We start from the raw sequence: 25,851 nt of genomic DNA, 5'->3' as shown, positions 1-25,851 counted from the left end.
TTTGCTGAATGCAAAAAGTTTCTGACTTAGTAGGTCCAGTTTTAGTGAACAGCCTTGAAGAACTAAAAAGGAAACACTGCTGAGGTAAGTAGATGCAAGCTTTCAAGATGCTTTAGAAAACAGTCTCTCTCCATCAGGGCAACCCTCATTCTGCTGGAATGAAAGCCATTCAGGAAAGGCAGGTGTGTAGATGGAGAGGAATACCGAAGGTGCCCATGCATCACTGACTCCCACCCCTGCCAATGGAGTAACTTTGTGACTTTGGGAAAATTATACCCTTTATTATTTTTTTTCAAGACTGACATCCCATATCACAGCTATAGCTTCCCAAAGTATCCCAAGAAGTGCAGTCATTTCGTCATGGAAACAGATTCAGGATAGCTAAGTGACTTGTCACTGTCTCTTCTAGAAGTAGATAAGTAACCAGTATATGTAACTGTGTTAACTGTACACCACAATTTAGAGGAAATTAATGAAGTGCATAATGGGAAACTTGGGTCAACATAGAAAAAGAGAGAATAAATAGAGGATCTATTAAACATTTACTGAAGAGACAGAACGAATCCTGACCAAAATCCTGAAATAAAATAATTAAGGGCAAATCCTGAAGTTTAAAGGATGTATTTAAAGGAAGAAATATTTAATAAAATAGAGAATAACTTGTAGAACTAAGTAACCAAGAACAAAGAAGTCATTTGGGCTGAAAAATGGAATTTTTTAAAAAGGTTTAGATAAATTCAAGTTATATTTGTTATTTAAAGTTAGGGGTTTTTGAAGTTCATTATTTTTTAAACTTTGATGTCATACTTGATAGCTACAGCCTTTCATAAAACATAACTAATAATGGCATTATCAGAATGTCACATTAGACAAATTCTGGGTCTACGTCACTATGGAAATTGTTTATGCCTTATATAGAGTCACTGTTTCTCAAAAAATTCTAGCTCATTCTTAACAATAGTTCTCTAGGAAATATTAACTTAAAATATCCCTCTGCACACACTTACCTTCCCGTTTGTTTAAAAAATTGTTCTTCAAATTCTCTTAAGGCTTTCCGAAGTCTCTTCTTGTCAGCCCTAGTTTCTCGGAGATGGTCAAGAAGTACAGGCCTATATCAAGTAAAATATACATTTGTCATAACTAAGCTCTGGCATAATTGAGAGATCATTATGAGTAGATGTGTTTGTTTAGCAAAAGCATATTATGATACAGAAATGTTCTACCTAAAAGGGTGTCTTTGAATCAGCATGGCACCTGTAGAGCCTGACTACAGGGGCGCACACACGCAGAGGAAACTGTCTGATGAGAACAATGTCATGGGAAAGGAGAGAGGGCAAGGACAGATAGGAGGCAGCAGACTGAGTCCATTAAAAGTGAAGGTAAAGGCCATATGAATGGAGAAGGGAGAAAACACACAGTTTGAAGGGATACTCATCAATATTTGGTGATAGGCTGAAGAGGAAAAGATTTTAAAGAAAATTCTGTCCTTAATCTAGAGAATGGGGAGAGTAGCAAAACCCTCGGGAATGAAATGAGGAACCAAAAGAAAGCTAACACTGCCAATTCTACCCACTTCATTCTACTAACAACACAAGAGAGAAATTTTATCTGGGGCACTTGTGTGTGGTTTCAGAGAGACTGCTCTCTGAAATTATATATGGGCATTTTCATTAAAAAAAAAAGATTTCATTGCTTTCAAAAAATTCTCACACCCAAAATAAGGTAAGAACAGCTGCTTTAGAATAACCAACCAACCAACAAATGAATGAAAGGAAAGGAAAGGAGGGAGGAAGAGGAAGACTGATTTTCTGCTTCCAAATAGGTCACTCATCTGTGAGCTGAAATTGATGTACCAGCTGATTCTATAAGCACACTAAAATCTCAATTTACAACTTAGTCATTGATCTCCTCATATATTTATAGGGATTCCATCCCTATCTTGGAGTACACACCTAACAGCACTATAATACATGTTAAAGAAAATCTCATAATATGGCCTGTAATATTACAAACCAAAGGAAGGCCAAATGATCTAGAGGAATGCCCCCTACTCAATGATAATGACAACACTAATGAAAATTCAAATAGCTTCTGACTGAGGGGCCATTAGGAGACAAAGAGGCTCATTTACTTAAGGCCAAGGGGATTCCCAATCTGGAGAGACCATTTTATTCAAATGGAAACAGCCTTGGAAAAAGGCCCTAACAACTGTTGACTCAAACAAGATCTCAGTTCCTTGTGGTCCAGCACTGTCAAAGGCCAACAGTTAAACTGGTGCCAGGCCCTGGTGAAAAGATGTGCAACTGTAGCAAACTGAACACTGGCATTTATGGCACCCTCGGGACCTTAGTGGGAGCCTTGGTTCCTCATGGCAGTCTTCTCAATTCTCCAGTTAAAAAGACAACCAGATTATGCTTTCAAGGCTACTCTCTGATAGCATTTTTAAAGAGTCTAATAGCGCTTCTGAATTTTGTATGTATATATAAAGTACCAGAGACCACAAGGCATTAAACGGTGACTCCATATTTAGGATTCACACTCACATGGTGGCCTCGTGTAAATTGGACATGGAGAGGGCTGGTGGTTTGATTTCTTTCTTTTCATCTGGCAGCAGGACCCTTACAGGCTCAGTCTCAGAGTAGGTGAGGTGATCGCCACCAGGAAGGTGAGATGCTGGATTTGGCAAAGAAGGTTGTTGGCTTCTTTGTGGACAGTCTTCATCAGAGTCCTCTTCCTCCTGCTTATTGTGGGCAGAGTTAAGTAAAGTCACAAAATGCTAAGTGCCTCTTGAGGAAGCAAAAACAGGACGAGGAACCATAAATAGATGCCCTGAAACAGTACTTGACCTCTATGCCTACTGAGAACTGAAAAGGAAACAACCAAAAGGAACTCCTCAGTTGCATCAAAAAATTTACAGAAGTTAATAAGCAAAGAAATAGCTGGGCTAAAATGCTCACCAACTTCATCTCTGTTTGCTGGGCCAAAGAAGGCATAGACATGCAAAATATAATACAATCTGGGCTGCACTGCCCAGTAGTCCCTCCTTTTACCCAGACCTTCTGGGCCCCAGCTTCATAACAGTTATATGGGTTAGGCTGGCAAAATACCTTCTGCCATCCAGAAAAACCCTAAGTCAGGTCCTAGTGAGGGCCACAGTCAAATACAAAGGATACTCAGAAAACTGACAAATTCAGAGAAGAGTTCTATGAAGGCCAAAGCAAAATGAAGTTATTCATTCCTTATGCTGTTCTGGTAATGCCTATCACAACCAAAAGACCCTTTTTGCAAGATCTGAAAATCATACTTCATTTTAAATTATATTTACTTAATGGGAAAATTTCAAATATTATGAATCACTATTGTCTTTAAAACTGTGGAAGTATAAATGTACTCAAGTATATTTAAATTCATATTTGTTAATATTTATTCCTTTTTATATTGATTATCTTGACCAAGTGACTGTTCAAATATTGCTGGAGTAGAATTTGTGGTGCTTTTCTAGTAATGTATTCCCGTAAATCACTCTTTATTAAAAGTAGTCTAACTCAACTTCAGTAGTCATATTTTCTATTGAAATGAATCTACTTATATTTTGTACAGTGATGGCCAAATGGCACCAAAAACAAATGTTGCATTACATTGAGTAACGTACTGTCAATTTTCTCATTAAAGGAGAAAAATTAGCAGAATAGAAAGGATGTCCAGCTGTGTTATAAAGCAGATAATGTCAAACTGAAATCCATGGTTTGCTCTACTCACCCAAACAATGGGAGCAAATGTTAAAACTGCCTTCAAAATTATAATAGCCATAGATTCCTGTTGCGTAATAGTTTTAATCGTCAGCCACTGTTAAGTGGAATATTGGGGCTGAGGGAGACCACATTTCAATTTTTTGAAAATAACTGGCCTTGTTAGCAGCATATACTTCCAAGAAGGCTCCTTTATAACTTTCATAGTGCTTCCTCCCTAACTAAACATCAATACAAAGCATAAGTACAGGTTTCTAGTTAATGCAAATGTCCTGACTCACAATTGTTGGAATCAGGGAAGGCGTTGACAAGATTTGCTTGATAATCCTGCATCGATCATAAAGAGGCTTTATGAGGTTCTTGTCTTGCTTAGTTATCTGAAAAAAAAACATGAGATTAATAATTTTAGCAGGCAAAAAACAACAAAAAACACGTTTAGAACCCTCAAAGTAAGGGATTATAATAATATAATACAACAGTAATTAGAAAAGGGTAAGTCATTTATAAAAATGATACTGTATAAAGCACGTGCCAATTGTCTTCTAGGAAAAGTTTCTTAAAGGATAGTTCCAAATTTAGAAAGATGGTTTGAAAGCTTTTTGAAGGAGTCCTCGATGTGTAAATTGTAAGAAGCCTGTTATTTAATCACTTCTTCATTCTTAAAAAAAATAGATGATCAAGACCTATTGATTTTTCTTCTGAAATATATTTTATCTGGACTTCTGTGATTAGATTCACAAACACCTACCTCGCTCAGGTCTTCATCACTATATGCTTGGATCATATACTAGCTTACTGGCTAGCTCTGACATCAAAACTATTTTCGATAAAACAATCAACTTCTCTGAATATTCAATTTCCTTCCTATACAACAAGGAGGTTACAGTTTCAAAGTTCCTTCCAACTAAAAAATTTCATAACGTCTTGTTCCACTAATGCATTGTTACCCCTCTGCTGTATGACCCATCCCTAAGCACCATTTTCAACAGGTTACACTGCACATAAAAGTTTAAAAAGCTTTCTATTTCCCTACCAGTCACCCATATATCTATCCACCTTCCTCTCTCTTCCATCCAAAGTGACCAAACTTCTCTGCTTGCTTTGGCTTTCCTCCCTGTTGTATCTTGCATTAATTTGCTACATATCTACTACACACAACCCCCTTTCACTCTGGTCCAATGGTTTTCCTTTGGCAGATAGTGGGAGGGGAATGACAGAAATAGCTCATAGCATAATCATCCAGGTAACTTATCACATATCTGGATGTCACACAGATTTCAAAGCTAAAGACTTCAGACATCTTTCTTAACACTTTTCAAGAAACCCTACCCCTCTATTCTTAAATAAAATTCTAAACCACTTTCCTCACTGTTTATACCTCATCCCTGCTTTATTTTTTTTTAATGCAACATGGCAACATGGGATTGTAATCCTAGTTTGGGGTTCATTTGCTAATTTCTCAGGAAACTGGGAGAATGGGATAGGATATACCCTACTGTCTTCGCCATTTGCTTTGCATCAGCAGGCAGCACTGTGATCTCCAGAACAGCAACATATCCTGGAATCATGTGGCAACACCCATAGATCATGGCCAATGACCCACTGGGAACTCACCTGATTAAGATTTCAGAGCCACTCTCCTAAAGATGTGTATGTGGTGCCAGAGCACGCTGATAAATTGGTCAAAACCACAACCTCACTGGCACTGTGTGGAGTGTTGGCCCCATGAAGGTATGGGGAGGTACCTTAGAATCTTCCTGAGAGGGAAGCTGCTCTCTCTTCTCCAGGCATGTCAACACAGCATCTGGAGTCTCCTCTCCAGAGGAGCTTGGCTCAGGGCCCACAGCTTCTGGCTTCCCATTCTCTCTGGGGACCGGGGATTGCTCACTGGACAGGCTTCTAGGCGGGCCCTTGGGAACACTTCCTTGCTCCTCCGACAGCTTCAGTTTTAGTTCTAAGAGAAAGGCCATGAGTTACCATGAGCAAGCACAGAGACTTTCAGGAATTCCTTCCCCGGATGCCAAGTCAGCAGAAATGAACAGTGCTGATGACCTTCCATGGGGCAAGGGCAGCCTTCACAGCCAGGGCTAACAGCATACACTCCCGATCACATGTGAACAAAGGGACCTCATGGAGGACGAGGGTCATGTGTGGGAGTAACTCAGTGGTTCAAATTTTAGAGTAGGCGTTCCGAAGGAAGACCAGTGGTACCTGGCCCCAAAGTTTTCACCTGCTGCCTACCATAGCAGCAGAAATTCTACACTCATAGATTCACTTACTTGGGCTTTGAAAGTTTTGCAGTCATTAAGAGCCCCTGTGGAAACACAAGTACTTCTGGAAAGCATTACACACGCAGACATCTGAGGAAATGCAGGAGGGATGGGAAAGGGGAGGCACAAGTGCCAGCCCCAGCTTGATAGATGTCACAATTTTGTTTAATGCCAGCTTTTAAAATCCAGGAATCATTATTGTAATGTGATTTTATATAAACCTACATAATTTTAAAAGCCACCTGGGACGTATCAGGGAATTACACTTCAGAATATGTTAGGGGACTGGTTGTCTGAGCAAGGCTATTTAGATTGATTTCTCAATTATATATCTCATTTTCTTTGTTTGATGTTTGTTTTTAGTGAGACACTGGCATGGTGTTTAAACACTGCATATTTTATAAACCTGATACATCATTACAGTTTAATACCACTGAATTAATGTCCTTCCAGTTTTTTAATCACCACAATTCTAGAAATTTTGAAACTCTCCCATGTCTGTAAGTGTTGAAAGGAGTGTGGAAAGAGGAAGAAAATAAATTTTTATTGGTAAATAACCATAGTCCTTTAAAATGGATTTTAGAGTTAACACTCACACCACCATCTCGAGAGAGAGAGACGGAGAAAGAACACTGGGTTAGGAGGCAAGAGAACCAAGTTTTATGCCTAACTCACCACCCCCCTCCCCAGCTACATACACTTTCCCTCTCTCTGGACATAAATGTCCTCATCTATGCAATGTGGTGTGTGAAATAAATGACTGCTGAGGCTGCTTCTGTTTCTGACATCCAAGAATCCAATAACCCAAGGAAGTTAATGCTCCACATACTGAAATGTTCCTAGCACTGAAGTAAATCATCCCACTTGGGAGTCTGGAGTTCCTCAGTCTACTTATAAGACATATATTACATGGGACCAAACAATGAAAGAGACCCTGGCCCCTTTATTTCAAGATGGGGCCTCCGATCTAGGTGGGTGGCAAGGTTAAAGGAGGCACAGGTGGGAAGGAATTGCAAACGCCCCGGAGCCCACTGTCATTATTTTAACTGCTGCTTTTCCCTTAAAAGAGCCCCTGCTGGTTTTACCTTTGAGCTGTTTACGACCTTTAGCCAAATCATTCATCCATTTTAAGACTTCAGGGTTAGAAGTCTTGTCACCATGTGAAGGCTTCCAAGGGAGGGAAAAATGGGAGTGGGTGGGAGGGAGGGAGGGAAGGAGGGCAAGAGAGAAAAAGAAAAGCAAAATTTTAAAACAGCTAAACACACAGAGATAGTTCAGGAACAAAACATACACAGCTGGGAGATAAATTCGGCATTAAAACTTCAGCTGATGGAATTGCTTCCTCCACACTTTCATTTTCTTCGTTGACTTGTTTCTAAACATGCCTCTTCACCCAGCATTTTCACATCCTTCTAACCATGCCACTGCCCCCGCAGTCTAACCCTCGGTCACCCTGTGGGCCACCCACACATTGCCAGGCCATCTTTTTGTATCAGTGTAGATGACGGCACTGAAACAAACTAGCGTTACTTACCTGCTTGTGCTCACATCCATGACTAATGACCACAGCCTGCCTGGAGGATACTGGAAGATTTAGCTCCTATCAATCATATCCTCCAAGCTGAAGAAAGGAGACCCCAGGATCTCTAAAACCTGACAAGAGTCTGAGAAGTCAGTATATCAGGGTGATAGCCAGACTTCCAATCCTTTCACTATTTATAAACTCAATATCCTACTGGGCTAATGTTAAAATGAAACTTAATCATATGTGTGTGACCTTGAGAAACATGTAGTCTGTGTGTCAGTTTCATCTATTAAAATGAGAATTATAGCACTATCTCCCTCATAGGGTTGCTGTGAGAGATAAATTAGGTAATATATACAAAACACTGAAATAGCTCCAGGTATATGCTAAACACTATGGATGTGTTAGCTAGAATTACAAATATTATTATTATTATTATTACAGGCAGAGATGACACGTAGCAGCATTACTACCAGACTTTCATAAAAAATAGTGTGTCTTCATCAACAAACAAATAGGTAGGGGTGTGTATGTTCTACCAAGTAGCTAATCACACTGGGGTGTGGCAATAAGAATATATTTGTTTATTTTATAAGGATATGACTCTGTTAATACAAATCATTCACCTTGATTTCTGGATTTCTTCTCAGAGCATAAAAGTCGATTTTCTACAGCAGAAGAGAAAGTAGCAGACAAGGAGAGCCAAACATGCTGAGCCTCCACCCCCACAGATCAGTGAGACACTTTCTTACAAGAACTGAGACCACCCTGGTGACTGACATGCAGGCTCAACAAGATTAGTAGTTACTTTGAATTGAGGGTATACTGGAAATATACAGCAATGCTCAAGATAACACAATCATAAACATCCTAATAAGAGCCAGAAATGTGTGCACCGTTAGTAGCCAAGTCTAGCGGCACTGCCATGTTCCTTTTAGGATCTACTAAGTCATGTAACATCGAGTTTTTGGTAAGAGAGAAGCCTAGGGACATGAATGTGTTCCCCTCAAGCTGAACGGGAGAAACAGTGCTTGTGTGACAGGATCATCAAACGTACATGGGTTTAGGTTAATTGTGAAACATAAGACATGCTTCTGTCACTTCTAGAGTGATGTAAAACCATACTTTTAAATCAGGATGGAAACGATGACTGAAGGAGGATGGCAGTGATTATTTTGGTAGGGAGGTCCAGAGGGGATGCTATACTTCCCACAGGGGAGGCCTGGTTTCAGGACCATGGACAGTGGAGCGGGGCTCGCCTTGGAAACAAGGCTTAGCCTGGTCCTACCCATGATTTGCTAGAATGACGGCCGTGCTACTTCCCTGAGATAGAGTCCAGTGCTTTGGCTTTGGGTAACAATCCAATTATATGGACAGTCAGTGTTTTATATTCAGTTTCTCTAAATCCTCATGGAATTCTCCATTTGATCTGAAGAATCCGAGTCTTTGGAACTCGTCTTTTTCACTGGATATGCCCCACACAGTTAAATGCCATCTTTTGAAATACTGTTAAAAACAAAACAAAAATCTGAGACCCTAAGCCAATGACCACCACATAAATGAGCTTTCACTACTTCAAATAGGACTTAGGAGAAATTTAAGGCTGAATTTTCAGACAAAATATTTTAAAGCCTGAAATTTTCTGAGATGAATTTTTTATTTCCCTGCTCTAGGGGAAAATTTCAAAAGAGGTTAAACCAAGTTCATGAGGACAGCAGCTTTCACGTCACATGGAAGGTTTTCATACACACACTGTGAATCTTTGAGCATAATTTTTGAACTGAATGATTCTAGTTTAATAGACCCCCCCCAGGGCCATACACTAAGAAATTACACAGAGTAGATTTTGTTCAGGGAAATAAAAATGGGGCTCCAGAGTCACATACTGAGGGTACCACCTGATCAGATCTAAGGTCTGCTAAGGAGAGTTTAGGAAGATTTCTGGATTAGGAATGAAAATATCTGAGTTCTTGTCTTGGCTAGATCAAGTCTTTGCTGTGTGATCCTAGGGAAATTACTTCCCTTCTCCGGGCCTCAGTTTCTCAGGGGTCAAGAAATAAGACTGGCTGAATGCTTCTACTTCTAACTTCTCCAACCACAGTGAAAGTGGACATCTGGCTAAAACAGCCTTTTCTAGGTCTACACACTGAAGCAGGGGTGGCGGTGAAGCCTTCCAGACCTATTGTGCCTGGATCCATCCATCTGCATGTGTGAGTATTTAACTGTGTGGGTGTGTGTCTGCTCTCTCTCTCTCTAGAGCTCCTCTAGACAAAGGCAGGAGGCGCCAGGAGAAATTCTCTTCTAACTAGGCAGGTTCTAGGTGGCTGATATAGTGAGAAAAAGTTACCAGGGTCTGTGCCACATGTAAAAAAGTCCAGTGCAGATCTAATGTGTACAGTTTTCCCTCCATTTCTGACAAGACAGGGGCTGCCATGACACAGCCTGTTCCAACATCACTTAGTCAAAAGTGGGTACTATCTAGGACCATTTACTGCCTTTGTGCTCAACACTAATTAATAAGCTTTATGTGTGTACTCCTCATTTAATACTCACAAGCTTCTGAAGTCACTGCTGATATTAACTCCACTTTACAGATGGATAAACTGAGACTCAGAAAGGTAAAGAAACAAGTCCAAAGTCACAAAGTTGCTAAGTGGCTGTGCTGGATTCAAATTTAGATCAGTCTGATTCAAGAACTGCCGGGTGAGAATTATTAACAGGCCCTGGGAATGGGGCCCCACTACTTGTCACTGAACACTTTCCAATGAGAGGGCATCACAGATCCAGTAACACTCCAGCAGCAAGGAGGGAAAATCTGCTTCTCGCAGGGTACCTGGAGCTTTCAACATGTGGATACTTATGAATTTGACTTCTACCCCTCCACTGTAACACCTACTCAAACTTAATCTACCACCCACGCCTGAGCTGACAGAGCAGAACTACCTATAAAAGTGTTCGCTGGGCCTCAGTTGCCTCACCTGTACTCCCAGTGTGTAGAGCACCCTCCTGCTCCATAAAGGAAAATAGTAGCTATGACTCCCTGACTTCCAAGAGGAGGAGAATCTTTAACACCCTGACTTAGGCTGTCCCAAAAGTCAATCTGATGTTTTGTCCATTTTGCAAAGCTAAAAACCACGCCTTTAATAAATATAAAGCCACTGTGGGAAACACAAGACAGAACAGGAGAGTGGTGCATTACCCACTCTCACCGCCCTCCCCTGAACTTATCCTACACTCACAGGGACCTGCCAGGTAGCCCTGTTCCAAGTGCTCACTGAGCCTTTCAATATTTCAGGATGTGTGAGGCGTTATTCCGTTCTCTTTTATTCTAATAACACGTTGTTCTGGGCCCTCTGCCAAAGACCTCATATCTTTGTGCCATTCTACATGAACATGAATTTTCTCTATGACATGGTCACCATTAGAGAAAATAAATAAAACTAGCATTGCCCGGGCTGGTGTGGCTCAGTTGGTTGGAGCGCCATCCCACACACCAAAAGGTCGAGGGTTTGATTCCCAATCAAGGCACATACCCAGATTGCGGGTTCGATCCCCAGTGGGGGTGCATATGGGAGGCAACCATTGATGTTTCTCTCTCACATCGATGTTTCTCTCTCCCCCTTCCTCCCTCCCCTTTAAAATCAATAAAAAACAAACATATCCTCAGGTGAGGATTAAAAAATAAAATAATAAAACTAGCACTGGCTATCAAGACATGTACCTCTGACTCTACTGTTTCTTATGTAAGAAAACAATGGTTGCAACGTTAGAGCACCAGCAGGCAGCCAGTGTCTCTGACGGGAAAGGATGGATGGGAGTGTTCTCATGAGTGGCCTGAGCAGATGCCACTTGAGAGGAGGTCTCATCCATCAACCACGAAGTACTTTAAGTCAAAGAAAACTCTCCCTCATTCTGTTCTGCAATTAGAGCCTGTCCTTTGCAGCATTAATAGGTTCTTATCAAAATCCAAATGGAAAGGGTTAAAGAAAAAATAAAAACAAAATTCAAAAGCTTTTTAAATTTTCATTCCTAGGAACACTAGCGATAGTAAGGTTCCTTGGAGGGAAAAGGGGGAAATCAATAATTAAATTAGTTTGAAAACAGAGTTGTAATTAATTACTAGGAGATATCTTAGTAGATATTAACTGGCAGCATGTGAAAGCAAGACGGACCCAAGATGGGAACTCAATTTATGATGGGTACTTGGTTGGCCATCCCTGGTAAGAGCTGTACCTAAAAGGAAGGACAGAAAAGCCATCTTGACAGAAAACGCATCTCTTGACCTAATCCACACTCTTATTTTAAACCCCACAGTCCTTACCCGGTATTTCTTTTCTTGCTCAAATTTTTCTTCAAATTTCCGAATTTTCCTCTTGAGGCTCTGGATGTGCTTGGTGAGCTGGGCAATGGTCTGGGGCTCCTTGCCACCACTACAGCTGCACCGTGAAGAACTTCGGGGCCTGCAGTGATTACAGGAGGGAAAGAATAATAAAAAACAATGGCCTTCCAGTAAACAGTGCTGCTGGCCTACAAACCAAGCTTCCAGGATTACCAGAGAAGTCCAGAGGGCAGTTCATTATTTGGGGAGTTCACCAAATAATGTAGCATCTGCTCATTACTGGAGACCCCTGACCACAGCACTCCACTGTGGGCAAATGTCCCCCAGGACCTTAATGTGCAATGTCAGAGTATTAGGCCCGGAAATGCATTTCCTACAGCTTGGAAGAGACCGATTTAAGACTAAAGAGAGACGGCCCTATTGTAGCATGATCCTCAGTAGAGTGCGTGAGCCACACCTACCAACATTTTCAAGGAAGATTTACATGAGCAGTTAACTTTTCTTGACATAACAGAGACTTTGCGAATCTGGGGAAAGGAATGGGCCTCCTCTCCAGAAAATGCACTCACCCTCTCACCTGACACACACTTTACAATAGCAATAACTCACTAACTCCCTCAAGTCTGCCGACATGCAGTCCACGGGTTCAGGTTTGAATAAGTTCATGAATAAATTCAGCAGAAGTTATTAAGGAAACACTAGAGATTTCCTGCATGTATTTTAACCAAGGGAATCTCATTTTAGCTATGAATCGAAATCATCGGTAGAACATAAAAAAAAGGAAAGAATACACAGTGCTACACTTTTTTTTGGGGTGGAACAGCTGTTTTAATCTGCCCCTTTTCTAGAACATAAAAAATTGAGGTGGACAACTAGGCGTTGCTACAGTCTACCCACTGAAGCCGCTGTTGGACATGGAAGGAATACTGAACTGAAGAGTGATATTCCTGAATTAGTACATACATGTGCTTGCTTAGGACTCTAGTCATCTCACCAAAAATGTTCCAATGTGCAAAAATGCTCAAATGCGCAAGCCCTGTGTCTCCCAACCATCTCCTCCTGAGATAAGGCCTGACACAGCACGCCCAGCTAGAAAGCACGCCGCTGCTGGCCACCTACTGTTCAGGTCTCGCAGCTGCATTTGGTGGGCATGTCTGCGCTATTTCAGACACATTTCACTGTCGTCTGTAAATGCAGTATTTAAAAAACTGAAATGAAGATAATAAAACAAGGTTTTCTTACATCATAAACTGCTGAGTGCTGGGTGGAGAAGGGGCTGATTCTGGGTCTAGGTTGAACCTCTGGCTTTGGCTGAAGATGGAGCATCGCGGGGACAGCAGTGGGTTGTCACCGTCAGTGATGTGATAGAGCAGCCGGCTGGTCCCCACAGACTGGAGGTCTTCTGGGGCACTGTCTGCTCCATTCTGCCCGTCTTTGTGGACTGGTGCAGGGTCTGAGGAAACGAGATAAATCATCAATACTCAGGAGTGACAGAGGGCTGAAGACTGTCATATTCCTAAGGATCATCAACATTCATTACGTCTTGCCTCTCTGTCATTTCTTCCTTCTGGGGATATGAAAGGCTTTCAAAATACCGTCATGTTTGTTCTCACAGAACTATGATTAAAAAAATAATAAAACCAACAACAATAACAAAATGGAAACACATTATTTTCATATGAGTTATGGAGTCAGTGTAGCCCAAAACTACAAACATCCTCTCTTTATTTCATATTATTTGTATACATTGAAGGGTGAATCACAAAATGGTTAGTGAAGAAAGAAAACAAAATGGAGCTGGGACAAAAGATGATAGATTATGAGGAAGAAAAGAGAGACGACAGTTGTCAGTGAAGGAAGATGGAGGAAAAAACAACTAAAGGGAGAGAGAAGTCCCCAGGCAGGCGCTTATTCAGCAGCCCTTCAAGATGACGGAGCACTCTGCTCATCAGCATGACATTAAAATATGCTAAATGAAAAACCCAGATTTCAAAACAGGAATGATTCCATTGTATGTTTTTAAAAGCACAGATTTAGAAGTACAAATAAATGCATTAAAAATGCAAAGCAGCTACAGAGCAACTACAAAGCACAGTGAGATTTGAAATCATTGTTTCTTCTCCAAAATTTTAGATAGCATTTTATTTTGGACAAAAACAAAAAACAAAACCTGCTCCAAACCCTCTCTCTGTGCTTAGGCAGCTCTGCACCTACATTCTCACTATGATCATTCACTCCCTTTTTAAATGAGCTCATTAGCTCGGCACCCCAGGGTCGGTCTGAAGTGGGCGACCAGTGCTACAGAGTGAGGGCAGCAAAGCAGGCGCGCCAGGACACAGGCGTGGTGCGGGGTGAGGGTCTCCCCCTCCCAGGGCTCTGTGCGGGGTTACTCAAGAAGCAGCCAAAACAAACTCCTTCTCAGTTATGCGCAGCAAACAAGGCAGAACCACCCAAGGCCTTCTCTTACTCCTACTACCCCAAAGAAAGGGAAAACAAAGATTTTCTGGGTGAATAAGTGGGATCTGAAAATGACAATCCGCTTTTCCAAAATAAACATTGATCGCAATTTGGTACCAGATGAATCTTAATCAGATTTAGAATGACGTGTGTTCTCTAGAGCTTGAAATGCAATTTGCTTGGTGTAACATCAAAGGTCTGATTAGGTTCTTGTGTGTTTTCAGTTGGCTTCCTCCCTGCTGGACTGCAGGCTGCGAGGATGAGTTGCACCTCCTATGGCGCCTCCGAAGCTCACTGAGCGCTCCTATCGTGGCTGAGGCTGATCAGAATTGGACAGGATGAGGGCTGGGGAAGACTTGGAACTAGATGAACGCAGGGCCCGGCCCACAGGCAAGGTGTGCTGCTGGGACTGACACAACTCACCACAGGCAGCACTCTCATTAAGAATAATCTACCCAGAAAACAGTGCGGTTCTGGCAGGAGCCCTATGGAGTAGCAGGAGTGAGAGTTACTAACCAATAAATCACAGCACACACTAACCATCACTTTCAAAACCTACCAGGAGGCATATGGGCTCCTTTCCAAATCTTTTTTATTTTTTATTTTAGAGAGGGAGCAAGGGAGAGAGAAAAAAACCCATCAACGTGAGAGAGATACATTGATCGGTTGACTCTCGCATGCCCTGAGCAGGGATCAAACCTCTAACCTAGGCTTGTGCCCTGACCAGGAATAGAACCCAAGACGCTCCAACCACACCTGTCAGGGCCCAAATCCTTTTCTTAAACCAACAGACTTAAACCATCTAGAAAGAAATGCTTTTTATTCATATTACCTGTTTCTGGGCAGTATCTTTTGATGATAACGATGAAGAGAATCTTTAGCAAGCACCTGGGACTGGCATATTTTCACTGAAATGGGAAAGGTCTGAGGCCTTCAACCCTTCAGCTCAGCTGTGGCCCCAGGGTCAAAACTCACATGAGTCTCTTGGTGCCGTTTTATATGCCAAATGGAGGCACTTGAGTTCCCAGCCATATGACTGAAGTGGAGGCGAGAAAAGAGCTTAGCTTCTAAAACCCAGAGTCCAAAGATGTAACTTCATAGGATCACAGATTACAATGAATGGCTCTTTCTTAACTGCATTGCAACAGTCACTGTAAACCTCTATTTATGTGGCATCTGCTTTCTCAGGTACTCGAATAATATATCAGCGCTGCCTAATTAGCATCCCGATCTCCATTCCCCTGCCTTCCCACTGAAGGAAACAGTGAGCCAGAAAGATCCCAAAGTGACCAGTTGAAAACCAACAGAGTCAAAAACTCCTAACTTGGTAGCGCCTTGTCCACACTTACCACTGGAGTTGAGAGGAGCTAATTAAATCAGCTGGTGCATGCATGCATGTGTGCATTTGTGCAGAGAGAATTACTGAGCTCCTTGCGCAGAAGAAGCCGGCGGAGATGCAGAGCCAGCCCGCTGCTGCCATCCCGGGAACAGAGCCCACTCCCCAGTGGGGAGAAGTGTATGGCAGGATCAACTCGGGTGGCTTCTGATGGTTCCCTGGGGGCACATTACTTTTTCTTCCAAAGGAAGGAACGAACAGCTTTGCCAAGGCCTGTGTGATGCAGTGTGGTTTAGAGAAAGGGGGCTGGGAGCCAGGAGCTTGGCGTGCCTGTGTTCTCGTGGGGCTAGAGCAGATTCACCGACTTCTCTCAATGCCCCAGACAAGCCCATCTCACTGGGCTGCGACAGAGAAGGAAGACATCTGCTCTGTATCTTGCCTATAGTGAACAATACTGTATTATACATTTAAAAAGTTGTTAAAAATGGAGATCTTGTATAAGGGTTCTTACAACAATGAAAGTTTTTTCTTCTTTTTCCTGCTTTGTATTTTCTAAAATTTCTATAACAAATAAGTCTTAATTTTATAGGAAGGAAAAAACAATAAAATATTAAAACTTTTGAGAAAGAAAATAAGCCTTCCTGAGAAAAGAGGTGAGAACCCCAGAGGGGGCACTGTAGAGAGCAAAGATAGTGAGTTTGAATCCCAGGTCTACCACGTTAAGAGAGACTTCACAAATAATGGACCTTTTTAAACATCAGTTTTTACATCTGTAAAATGGGGAGCATAATGGTGCCGGCTTCATAATACTATGTGAGAATGAAATGAAATCAAACGATCTTCTGTGAATTTTTGCCATATGCACATAAACCTTTTGTACTTTATATATGTAAAGAAGTACATATTACATATATAAAGTTATATATTTATTATGTATTTTAGATAGATTAATTTCAACCTACAGCTTTTAAAAATTTCAGCTTCACCCTAGGCCAAGAATTCATGAATTTGATATGCTAGTTACACTTTTTCCCACTAATATACATTAAAATAAATTCCTATTAAAACTAAGTGTTCACCCATGCATCCTTGGTATACCATATGTATTTGGTGAAACACTGAGATAAAGCATAGAAACTGCTAAAAAAAAGAAAAAAAAAGAAAGAACCATCATTTTAATAATTAATGTCATCAAAGTAAGAAAGCTGAATATTACCTTCTCTTATTGAACAACAACTATACTAGGAGTCCCTATGGGGTTAGTATTTGAAATGAGAACCAACATGCCTCTCAGCATATTGTCCCTCCTAATAGTTCTTATTTATAAATAATAACCATATATATGATTATCATATATCTTATATATATGTATCTTATATATGATAATCATATGTAAGATTTATGGAGTGCCTCACTTTGTCCTCAAACTTGTAAGAGTTTTTGCATGTATTTAATCTTCATAACAACCACATGAGGCTAGGAGTAATATGATCTCCATTTAAAATTCAACAGGGAAGGTGGTGTGACTATATTAAGTCCATTCAGGGAAGGTTTGACTAGTGCCCATGGTAGAAGACTCCACACCTCTGACTCTGTTTCTGGCAGTCACTCACTGAAAAATTGGGAACATAGAGAAGAGAAATAATTATCATTAGTGTGTGAAAGCCAAGAGACCACTTCTGATCTGGCTGCAACCCCAGGCAGAAGCAGATGCTGTATTACAGCTGTTAAATGAGTCGGTCGGATTTAAAAATATCTCTTTCTAATGTGAATTGTTAACATCTTTCAAAATTTAAGTAAATCTCTATCTGCAACATTTGAGTTGGACTGCTGAGATGTGACTGAGTAATAAATTAGCCACCGTCTTATGGATTTATTAATTTCTACTCTTGGGTTTGCTCTTTACGGTGGGCTCACCAGTAGCCTTCAGGTACTTCCAAAACACCAAACACCAGCCAAATGAGCCAAAAGTGTGAGTCTAATGAGGCTGAAGCATCAGAGCTCTCAGCCAGCCTCACCCAAATAGCGCCACAAAGCAAAACAAGAGATAACCCAAAAACATCTGATGGAAACACACGGGTTGGTTTGGGGTATGTTGAAACTGAAGGCACTAGGGATTAGCTACTGGTCACGAGAGAGAACACAGGTAAGCCTGAAGTCATCCCAATAAGTAAACCTGGGGAAACTGATGAGCTCTTTCGCTCTGAGACCCCTGAGCAAGAAGTGCTATGTCCAAGGTTAGGATGGACAGGGGAGGAATGAAGACCGATGAAGAGGGAGTCTGGGTTAGAGCCTGACCTAGTTACTGAGTGCTGGGAGGTAGGCACTCCCAGCAGGCTTCTGTGTGCCAGCTTCTGTGGACGGCCACCAGAAACATCAGGGAGCTAGAGGGGTGGGACATGTGTCACCCTGAAAGCGGAGCTGGGCTTTACGACAGGCACCCTGCAGACCCCAGGAGGCAGTTTGCCATCATGGATAAAAGCGTAGGACCAATCCATGTGTCTCTCACATTGATGTTTCCCTTCCTCCCTCCCTTCCATTCTCTCTGAAAAGCAATGGAAAAAATATCCTCAGGTGAGGATTAAAAAACAAGAAAAAACAAAAAAACACAAAAAACCAGGCTATAGGCTCAGAAACACCTAGATTCAAATCCTATTTTTATCGTATGTATAACCAGGGACACATTACTAAATCTTTTCAATCACAGTTTTCCCATCTGTGTAACAGGAATTCATTCATTCAACAAATGGTTATTGACCATCTACTATATGCCAAGTCCTGTTTCGGGCGAGAATGACACAATCTACTGCATAAACTGTTGAGAGGATTAAAAAAAAAAGATAAGAAAATCTCAAGTGCTTAGGACAGTGCCTAGGGAAGGGGGCATAATTATCCATCAATAAAGTTAACTGTTCTTTTGTAGTTAATGGGAGTATCTTTTATTTAAAGAGCTCAGGAGGGGAGCCTGCTAGGGGAGGCAAAGATGAGTTCATTTCTGGATGCTGCGAGTTAGGATGCATTTTGGGTTTTCCAGGTGGAGGTGCCCGTAGGTCCTGGGTATGTGTAGGGAGCTCAGGAGACAGCCAGGTGGAGGGGGGCAGTGAGACTCATTTTCATTTTGAAGAAGCCAATTAAAATGAACAGCTAATAGATTAGGGCGCCGGGTTAGCTGAGCAATGAGAAATTCCGAAATCCTTCCTAAAAAAGCTACATGGAAATTACATGGATCAAGAAGCCTTGGATCACTACATTTTTGGTTACAATCTTGTAATTAAATTTCCATCAGTAAATACAGATCCAGGTTTTGAATTTTTGAGTAGTTCTGAAGATAAATTTAATCCAATCACTCCTGTTTCCTAGAAAATTATAGGAGGATAATTGTGGAATTTTTTTTCTTGAGTCACTGCTAACATACTTTTTACCAAGTAAACATATCATTTAAGTTGCATAAATACATAAATACTTAAGTCTTCAGGGTATATTGTAACTGATTATTTTCAAAATCCAGTAATAAATTATATACACTTCCATAGAAGACTTTTAAAGTTCTTTTTTAGTATTTTCTCACTGTCTCCAGGAAAAAGGAATAAATAACCTCCAAAGGCCCAAATAAAGGAAAGTCACATTGTCAGTTGTGTAACATATTGTTTACAGGACCATTTGGGGAGGTGTAAACAGTTTGAACTCACACGAATTTGCAGTGTGATGATATTCAATACGTTTAAGTGTCGCCCGGCTGGGAGTGGCTCAGCGGTTAAGCATCGACCTAGGATCCAGGCGATCGGGGGTCGATTCCCAGTCAGGGCACATGCCCGGATTGTGAACTCAATCAGTGACTCTCTCATCACTGATGTTTCTATCTCTCTCTCCCTCTCCTTTCCTCTCTCTGAAATCAATAAAGATATATTAAAAAAACAACAAATAATCAACTTTAAAAAAAAATACATTTAAGTGTCTAGAGCAAATTCAAGAAATATTTTAACTATGCTTAAATGCCACACCATAATTAGCTTAGCAAAGGAAAGTCCCAAAAGGAAAGAAAAGAAAAGAGAAGGAAGGAGGCAGTCAAGGCCGCTAGATGGGATTGGGATGGGGAGGGGCCCGGCGAGGCGCCAGGTAGCGGGCCAGGAAGAGCAGCAGCCAGGCAGCTGCGGGGAGAGAGACAGGCACAGGCCTCGGCGGTGGCGGTGGCGGTGGCCTAGGAGAAAGGCGGGCCGGGTGGCGAAGCTGAGCGTGCCGAGGAAGTGTGCAGGGAACTGACTCTAGCCTGTGGACCCCGGAGGTCTTCAGACGCCGGTGACTTGTGCCCTCGCTCAGCGCTGAGCTGGGGGTGGCTGGAGGAAGGGAACCCGGCTGGCGCCCGGGCAGGTGCGAGCGCTCCGTCTTCCTGGGATGGGCAGGAAACCTATTCTCCGCATTGTTTTGCAGAACATCTCAGGCAGGGGTAATTTATTTTTTTAGTGGCAGTTTCTATACTGCACCAAACCAAATGCCCAACTTGGGGAGGGAAAGAAACGGTCTTCTAGCAAACGTACCAAGCGACCAGATGAATCTTTTCAGTTTCTTCCGACTGGTCAAGACTTATTCCTTTGCCTCTGTGCACACCGTCAAAGAACGGTTGAGAAATAACCAAGGGAAAGGGCCTATGAATAGTGTCTGATCCCTGAAACATCTTTTTCGCTCCCTGGTTCACAAAAGGGGAGCCACATGCTCAGATGACAGAGCTCTGCCTGGGAAAGAGTGGGCATCACCACCGACAGTGTCCAAGATCCGGATGTGCCCCCTTGGGGTACAGAAAGCCGGGTGCTGTGCTGCTGATCAGCCTAAATGACTCCCAGGCCTTCTTGTCGATTCCTGTACCGTTGGTCACCTCAGTGGTACAGCTGATAAAAATGTGCTATTAAGATAAAGAGAGCCATTTTCAAAAGAGAGTTTTCATTTATGAGATGTACTTTTCAGAAAGATAACTAAATACACAAAGCAAACAGGAAGACTACTGGAGGAAATGCCAACCTTCACTGGGGGCTATATCTTTACTAGGCTCCAATGTCAGAAAAAATTAGTCAAAAAAATTGGACCCCCCCCCCCCACACACACATAGGCAGAGCTACAGAAAAGTAAGGTTCTTGGGAAACTGGAAGAGACAGGAGAGGTTGTCCACTGTGGACCAGCAGGGCGGGGGTGGGGGGGCTGCCAGAGGAGAGTCAGACACCAAGCACCCAGGGATGCCATCTGGTCACCTCCAGGTTGTACTCTTCATAAGCATGGCACAATAAGCAGAAAGAAAGGTTTAAAAAGGCTCCAAGATATGGGAGTCTACGTGCAGGTGGAAAGGGTACGTGAGATCTCTGTCCTGTCTGCTTAATTTTTGAAAATCCTAAAACTGTTCTTAAAAATAAATTCTATTAATTAAAAAAAACCCAATATGACTGTTAAAAGCTCAGGCCCTTGAGTCAGAGCTCTGGGCTTGGTCTGAGATGCCACTTGCTCCCTGTTGTTATGTCCTTGGCCAGGCAAGCCTTGTCAACCTCAGAATCCTCCTTTGTAAAGAGCTGTAGTGAGGAAAATGGAAAAATGCAAGTCACCACAGTCCTTGGCCTGCCGCAAATGCTGAATTTTACAAAAATTTAAACAATCACCTGGAAGTTTCAGCTGTAGGAGTGATTTTCTACTTCCCTACAAGGCAGTTATAGAAACAGCCTCAGAGAATTATATTGTCATCTATGAATTTTGAAATCATTAAAAAAAAATACTTTGTTTGGAAAATAAGCAGTTAGTATGAAGCTCCCTCTTTCAGAGACTATGGAGATGGTTATAAAAGCATCAGAGAAAAAAATATTAACAGTAAAGATCTTTTCCAACCAAGTTATGTCATAGTTTTAGCACAGGATAGATTTTATGGTAACAAATGTAGTTTCAACTGTAATAGGATGGTAATTATTCAGCCATCGGCTATATAGATTATTGCTGTTATAAATACCTTTTGCTTAAGGGAATTAGTGTAATGTCAATCATATGCAAACTCTGGAGGTGACCTGGAAATGAACAGTATTAATGGCATATAGACACCTTGAAAGTAGTTGGAAATTATGATAGAGTAGATATTTAAAGACATATGTAAGCAGTATCAACTGGAGGAAAGGCAACATAAGCTCTGAATATTGCGAAAATGCCCTGCTTTTTAAATAATGATAGCTGACATTTATTGAGCATTTACCATGGGGGATATGCTAAAAGCCTCATATGCATTTAGCTACATCATTCTCACAACAGTCCTACGAAACAGATACTATCCTTTTTCACATTTAAAGAAAAGGAAACTGAAGCATAGAGAGATCAAATAACCTGTCCAAGATCACCCAACTAGCGCATCTCTGTTTCTGAACGGAAAGATCTGTTTCTGAACAAGGCAAACCAAAAAATATAATTTACTTGGGCTTTCAAGAAGACTATGGCATGTGTTTCATATCAGAAGTTGTTTAAAACCAAAACCAAATGATGATTGGGCCAAATGTTCTGCACTGGACACAAAATCTACTTAACAATATGCAGCAAAAAACAGGAATGAATTAGTATTTTTATGATGAACAGGTCAGTACTAACAACACTTGCAAATGGATCCTGGATTAATCTTATTTTACATTTCAGAAATGACATGAAAGAGGAAGTTGAGTCATGAGTCTGAGTCTGCAGATGATGTTGATATTTTTCAAAGAGTTCAAACACTAGGCAACCACAGAAAAAGCCCACAAACCATGAGGAGGCTTACCAGCAGCAGATGACCTTCACTGTGGGCCAGTAGGCAACACAGCTGCAAAAAGCTAATTCTTCTCCTCTTAAAAAATAATAAGCACTAGCCTATCAATCTGATAGGAAATGGGATTTCTTTAAAGTTCTTACGGAATACACAGATATGACAAAAAGGTCAAGAAAATAGTGAACATCTCTAGGAAGAGTTTGGAAAAAATGCAACAAATAAAATTACTTTGTAGCTATTTTATAAAACACCCCAAGCCAATATTTTAGGTATTCATTCCTTTTTTTATGGAGATCACTGTAATTTCACATAAAGTTATAAGAAATAATACAGGGGTCCCTTATAAACTTTGCCCAATTTCCCCTAATAGTATCATTTTGTAAAAAAGAATAACACCTGTGCCATATTTACAAATAAGATTCTATTTGACTCCATCTGGAATATACTATGCAGGTCGGGTAAATGCGCAGCAAGAAAGACTGAGGGGCCTAGAGATGGTTTAGATCAGAGGAGCTGACATGACTACAGAACAGAGGGGTTGTAACAGGTTGTCCAACTACAAATCTAGGCCTCTTCAGTCTGACAAAACAAAGCCAGGGGTGGGTAAAGAAAAAATGACTTCCAAACACATGAGTTATGTAGAGAATGTATAGGCTGACTATGAGCCTAATATTAAATTCTAGATTATTAGAATTATGGGGACTTAACTTTTAGGCTGGATGGCAAATAACATAGTGTGAAGTGCTTAGATTATGGAGTCCAAATGGGGAACCCCCCACTCACTGCCTTTCTTCCCAACCCCACAACTCAGTAGCTGTGGGACCTCCAGCACGTTACATGAACTCTCCAACGGGACAATAATGGCACCTACCTCATGGAACTGTTTTAAAGATAAAATGAGATAATCCATGTAACAATGCCTAGCACCAATGAAGAGGTCATTGTTAGCTAATGCTGACGTTATGCATTTAAATTTTTTTTAAAGTAAGGTTTCTAAACCTTGAAACTATTGACATTTTGGACCAGTTAGTTCTCAGCTGGGGCACTGGGGGAAGGGAGAGTTCTGTGCTCTGTAGGATGTTCAGTAGCATCCCTGACATCTGCCCACTAGATGCCAGTAGCATTCACCCCCCAACTAGGACACCAAAAGTATATCTACATATTGCCAAATATCCCCAAGTGGGGGGAAACCAACCCTGATTGACTTTTTGAAAACTTACTGCTTTAAAGGAACCAATTTAGGACAAAAAGATGAAGTACTGCTTTGCACAGTGGAAGCTATTTTTTAGTTAAAGCAACTGGTGGTACATACTGAAAGTAAAGGTTCAAGAAAGATTTAGAAATAACACACACATACATGCATGTAGACCCATAATAAAATTTCTCAAAGATATTTGGAATTCTGTGTACTTCTGAGGCTGAAGAAATAGAGACCACCTCTTACTGACTTTCAAAGACTGTCTGAGGCTGATGCCAGACCAAATAAAACATTGAGTTATGTGAATGATCAGCCTTATCTAATGGGATACCTGAGATGCTCCCCTGTTCCAGAAATCCAATGATAAACTGCACCTGCAGCAAGAACACATTTCACAGCACCCTTAGAGGAGCACCATGCTCTAGAAAGTGTTCCTGAATCTTTCTGCACCTAAGAATCACCACTGGAGCTTTTCAAACCTGGAGATTTTCAGGCCTCATCTTTATATTTTAACTTTGCATTTTAAGGTAGGGAGCCCAGACATCTGTAAGTTTAATAAGTACTTCCAAGTCATTGGGGACTTCCAGTCAAGTGGACAGTTCTTAAAATGTGAGAGAGAAGGTCCTCTTTGACTCCATTCTGCCTCAACTTCAACATTAGAAAGACACCCATAGCCACACAGATTTCTTTATGGGGATAATTATGACGATAAATGGACTACATAGAGTTCTCTAATGATCAACATTAGCAACAAGGCTCTTGCCCAAATGGAAAGTTCAATTTGAAAATCAAGATTTCAGAATAAAAGAATTAATTATGTACTTCTGTGAAATTATTTCTAGTGATAAGTCTTCAGTTATCTCTAGTTACACCTTTTGCTACAAACTGCCATCAATCGCCTGAGGTCTGATGGAACAGGGGTCACTATGGTTAGTCATGTGAAACGCCAAACAGTTCTTGTGCACACTTTGAAAATGACAAACAGTTAAAAAGACAACCTTTGGTCTATTTTCCATTTATAACACCAGAATAGGTGCTTACTAAGGCCACAGTGTTGATTCAGTTAGAGGAATTTTGAGCCTAAGCGTTACATGTGATTTGCAACCTACAAGTGGGGTGACTAGCTGTCTTGGATTGCCTGGGACTGAGGATTTCCCAGCATCCTGGGCAAAGCAGAACACTTGGTTACCCTATGAACAGTCCCAAAGCTGCCTCGCAGCTGGTTCCTTCTCTATCACTTTTCTTTAAGGGCCTCTACAACCCTTGAAAGCTGCCCCTGTCCCATCTCTGGTCCAGGTCCCCATCCCACCAATCTCTGGTCTGCTGACTTGAGTGTCTGAGCACCTTTCTCTTCCTGATGTAAATGGACTGAGCTTACTGCTCAAAGACCCTGAGTTATAAGTCCTTGTGGTCTGTATGCTTCGCCCCATTGATGACACTGAGGTGAAGTAGAGTCAAAGAAAACCTGAGAGAACCTGACCTCCTCTCTCCTAATTCAAAACACTGTCACTTGAACAGTGATACCCAGTACTAGGGAGTAAGCTTATGAAATATAAAGATTCCAGGACTTCCACCCCAGACTGTCCAGAGATGAGGCCTGAGAATCCCCGTGTTGAAAAGCTCCCTGGTAATTCTGATGTGCAGGAAGGTCCAGGAATACTACCTAGAACACAGTGCCCCCCAGAGCTGCCATGAGCTGTGCTCTTACTGCAAGAGCAGTTTTTAACTGGATTCCTAGAACAGGGGACATTCTAGGTATCTTACTAGGTGGGATTGACCTTTGTAATCAATAAATCCAAATGAAAAGTCAGTACCTTTATCTCAAGACATAGAGGCTACAATACTTTGCTCAGACCATCATTTCAGATACCCACTGTGAAAATTAAACTTCACTTAAGTAATACCCATATCAAGTCTAAAATAAGTTTGAATCTATTTAAGTAACATCAATTTATATTATGAATGTTTGCTTTTAATGGTTAATTGGCAGCATATTATAGCCAGATAGTCCTATAAAATGTCACTTGGATTTTGTCTTTGTTACTAATTATTGACATTAACAATTGTTATCAATTAATATTTTATATACATGTAAATCTCAGGGCCAGATGTTAGACTTTAAGAGAAAATTTTAATTCACTATAATCTTTCATAGACCTGGCTATCTGTGCCAATCTTATACAATCACACTCTCACTGGAAATCTACACACACAAACAAC

At 41.2% G+C, this 25,851-nt stretch overlaps 1 protein-coding gene across 10 annotated transcripts in view; it reads right to left on the bottom strand.

Annotated features, from left to right (window-relative positions):
• The window catches only part of FAM13C (family with sequence similarity 13 member C), a gene marked incomplete at its 3' end in the record, with an annotated part of 109,418 nt that overhangs the window by 5,268 nt on the left and 78,299 nt on the right, over positions 1-25,851 (bottom strand). For 5 of the 10 annotated variants that reach the window (XR_014000251.1, XM_081158109.1, XM_081158103.1 and 2 more), the window contains 7 exons: positions 13,126-13,336; positions 11,866-12,004; positions 7,105-7,186; positions 5,495-5,703; positions 4,031-4,126; positions 2,544-2,740; positions 1,008-1,109 (listed from right to left, as the gene is read on the bottom strand). Coding sequence is in view for 8 of the 10 variants with exons in the window: in XM_081158109.1 (XP_081014235.1) it covers positions 1,008-1,109; positions 2,544-2,740; positions 4,031-4,126; positions 5,495-5,703; positions 7,105-7,186; positions 11,866-12,004; positions 13,126-13,336 (1,036 nt within the window). Of the gene's footprint in view, positions 1-1,003; positions 1,110-2,543; positions 2,741-4,030; positions 4,127-5,494; positions 5,704-7,104; positions 7,187-11,865; positions 12,005-13,125; positions 13,337-25,851 lie in introns of those variants that run through there. The other 5 variants (XR_014000252.1, XM_081158108.1, XM_081158104.1 and 2 more) reach the window with 2 other exon arrangements.

The sequence above is a fragment of the Miniopterus schreibersii genome (assembly GCF_964146895.1).
Source record: "Miniopterus schreibersii genome assembly, chromosome: 14".
NCBI lineage: Eukaryota > Metazoa > Chordata > Mammalia > Chiroptera > Miniopteridae > Miniopterus > Miniopterus schreibersii.
This window is presented reverse-complemented; position numbering and strand designations above follow the sequence as displayed.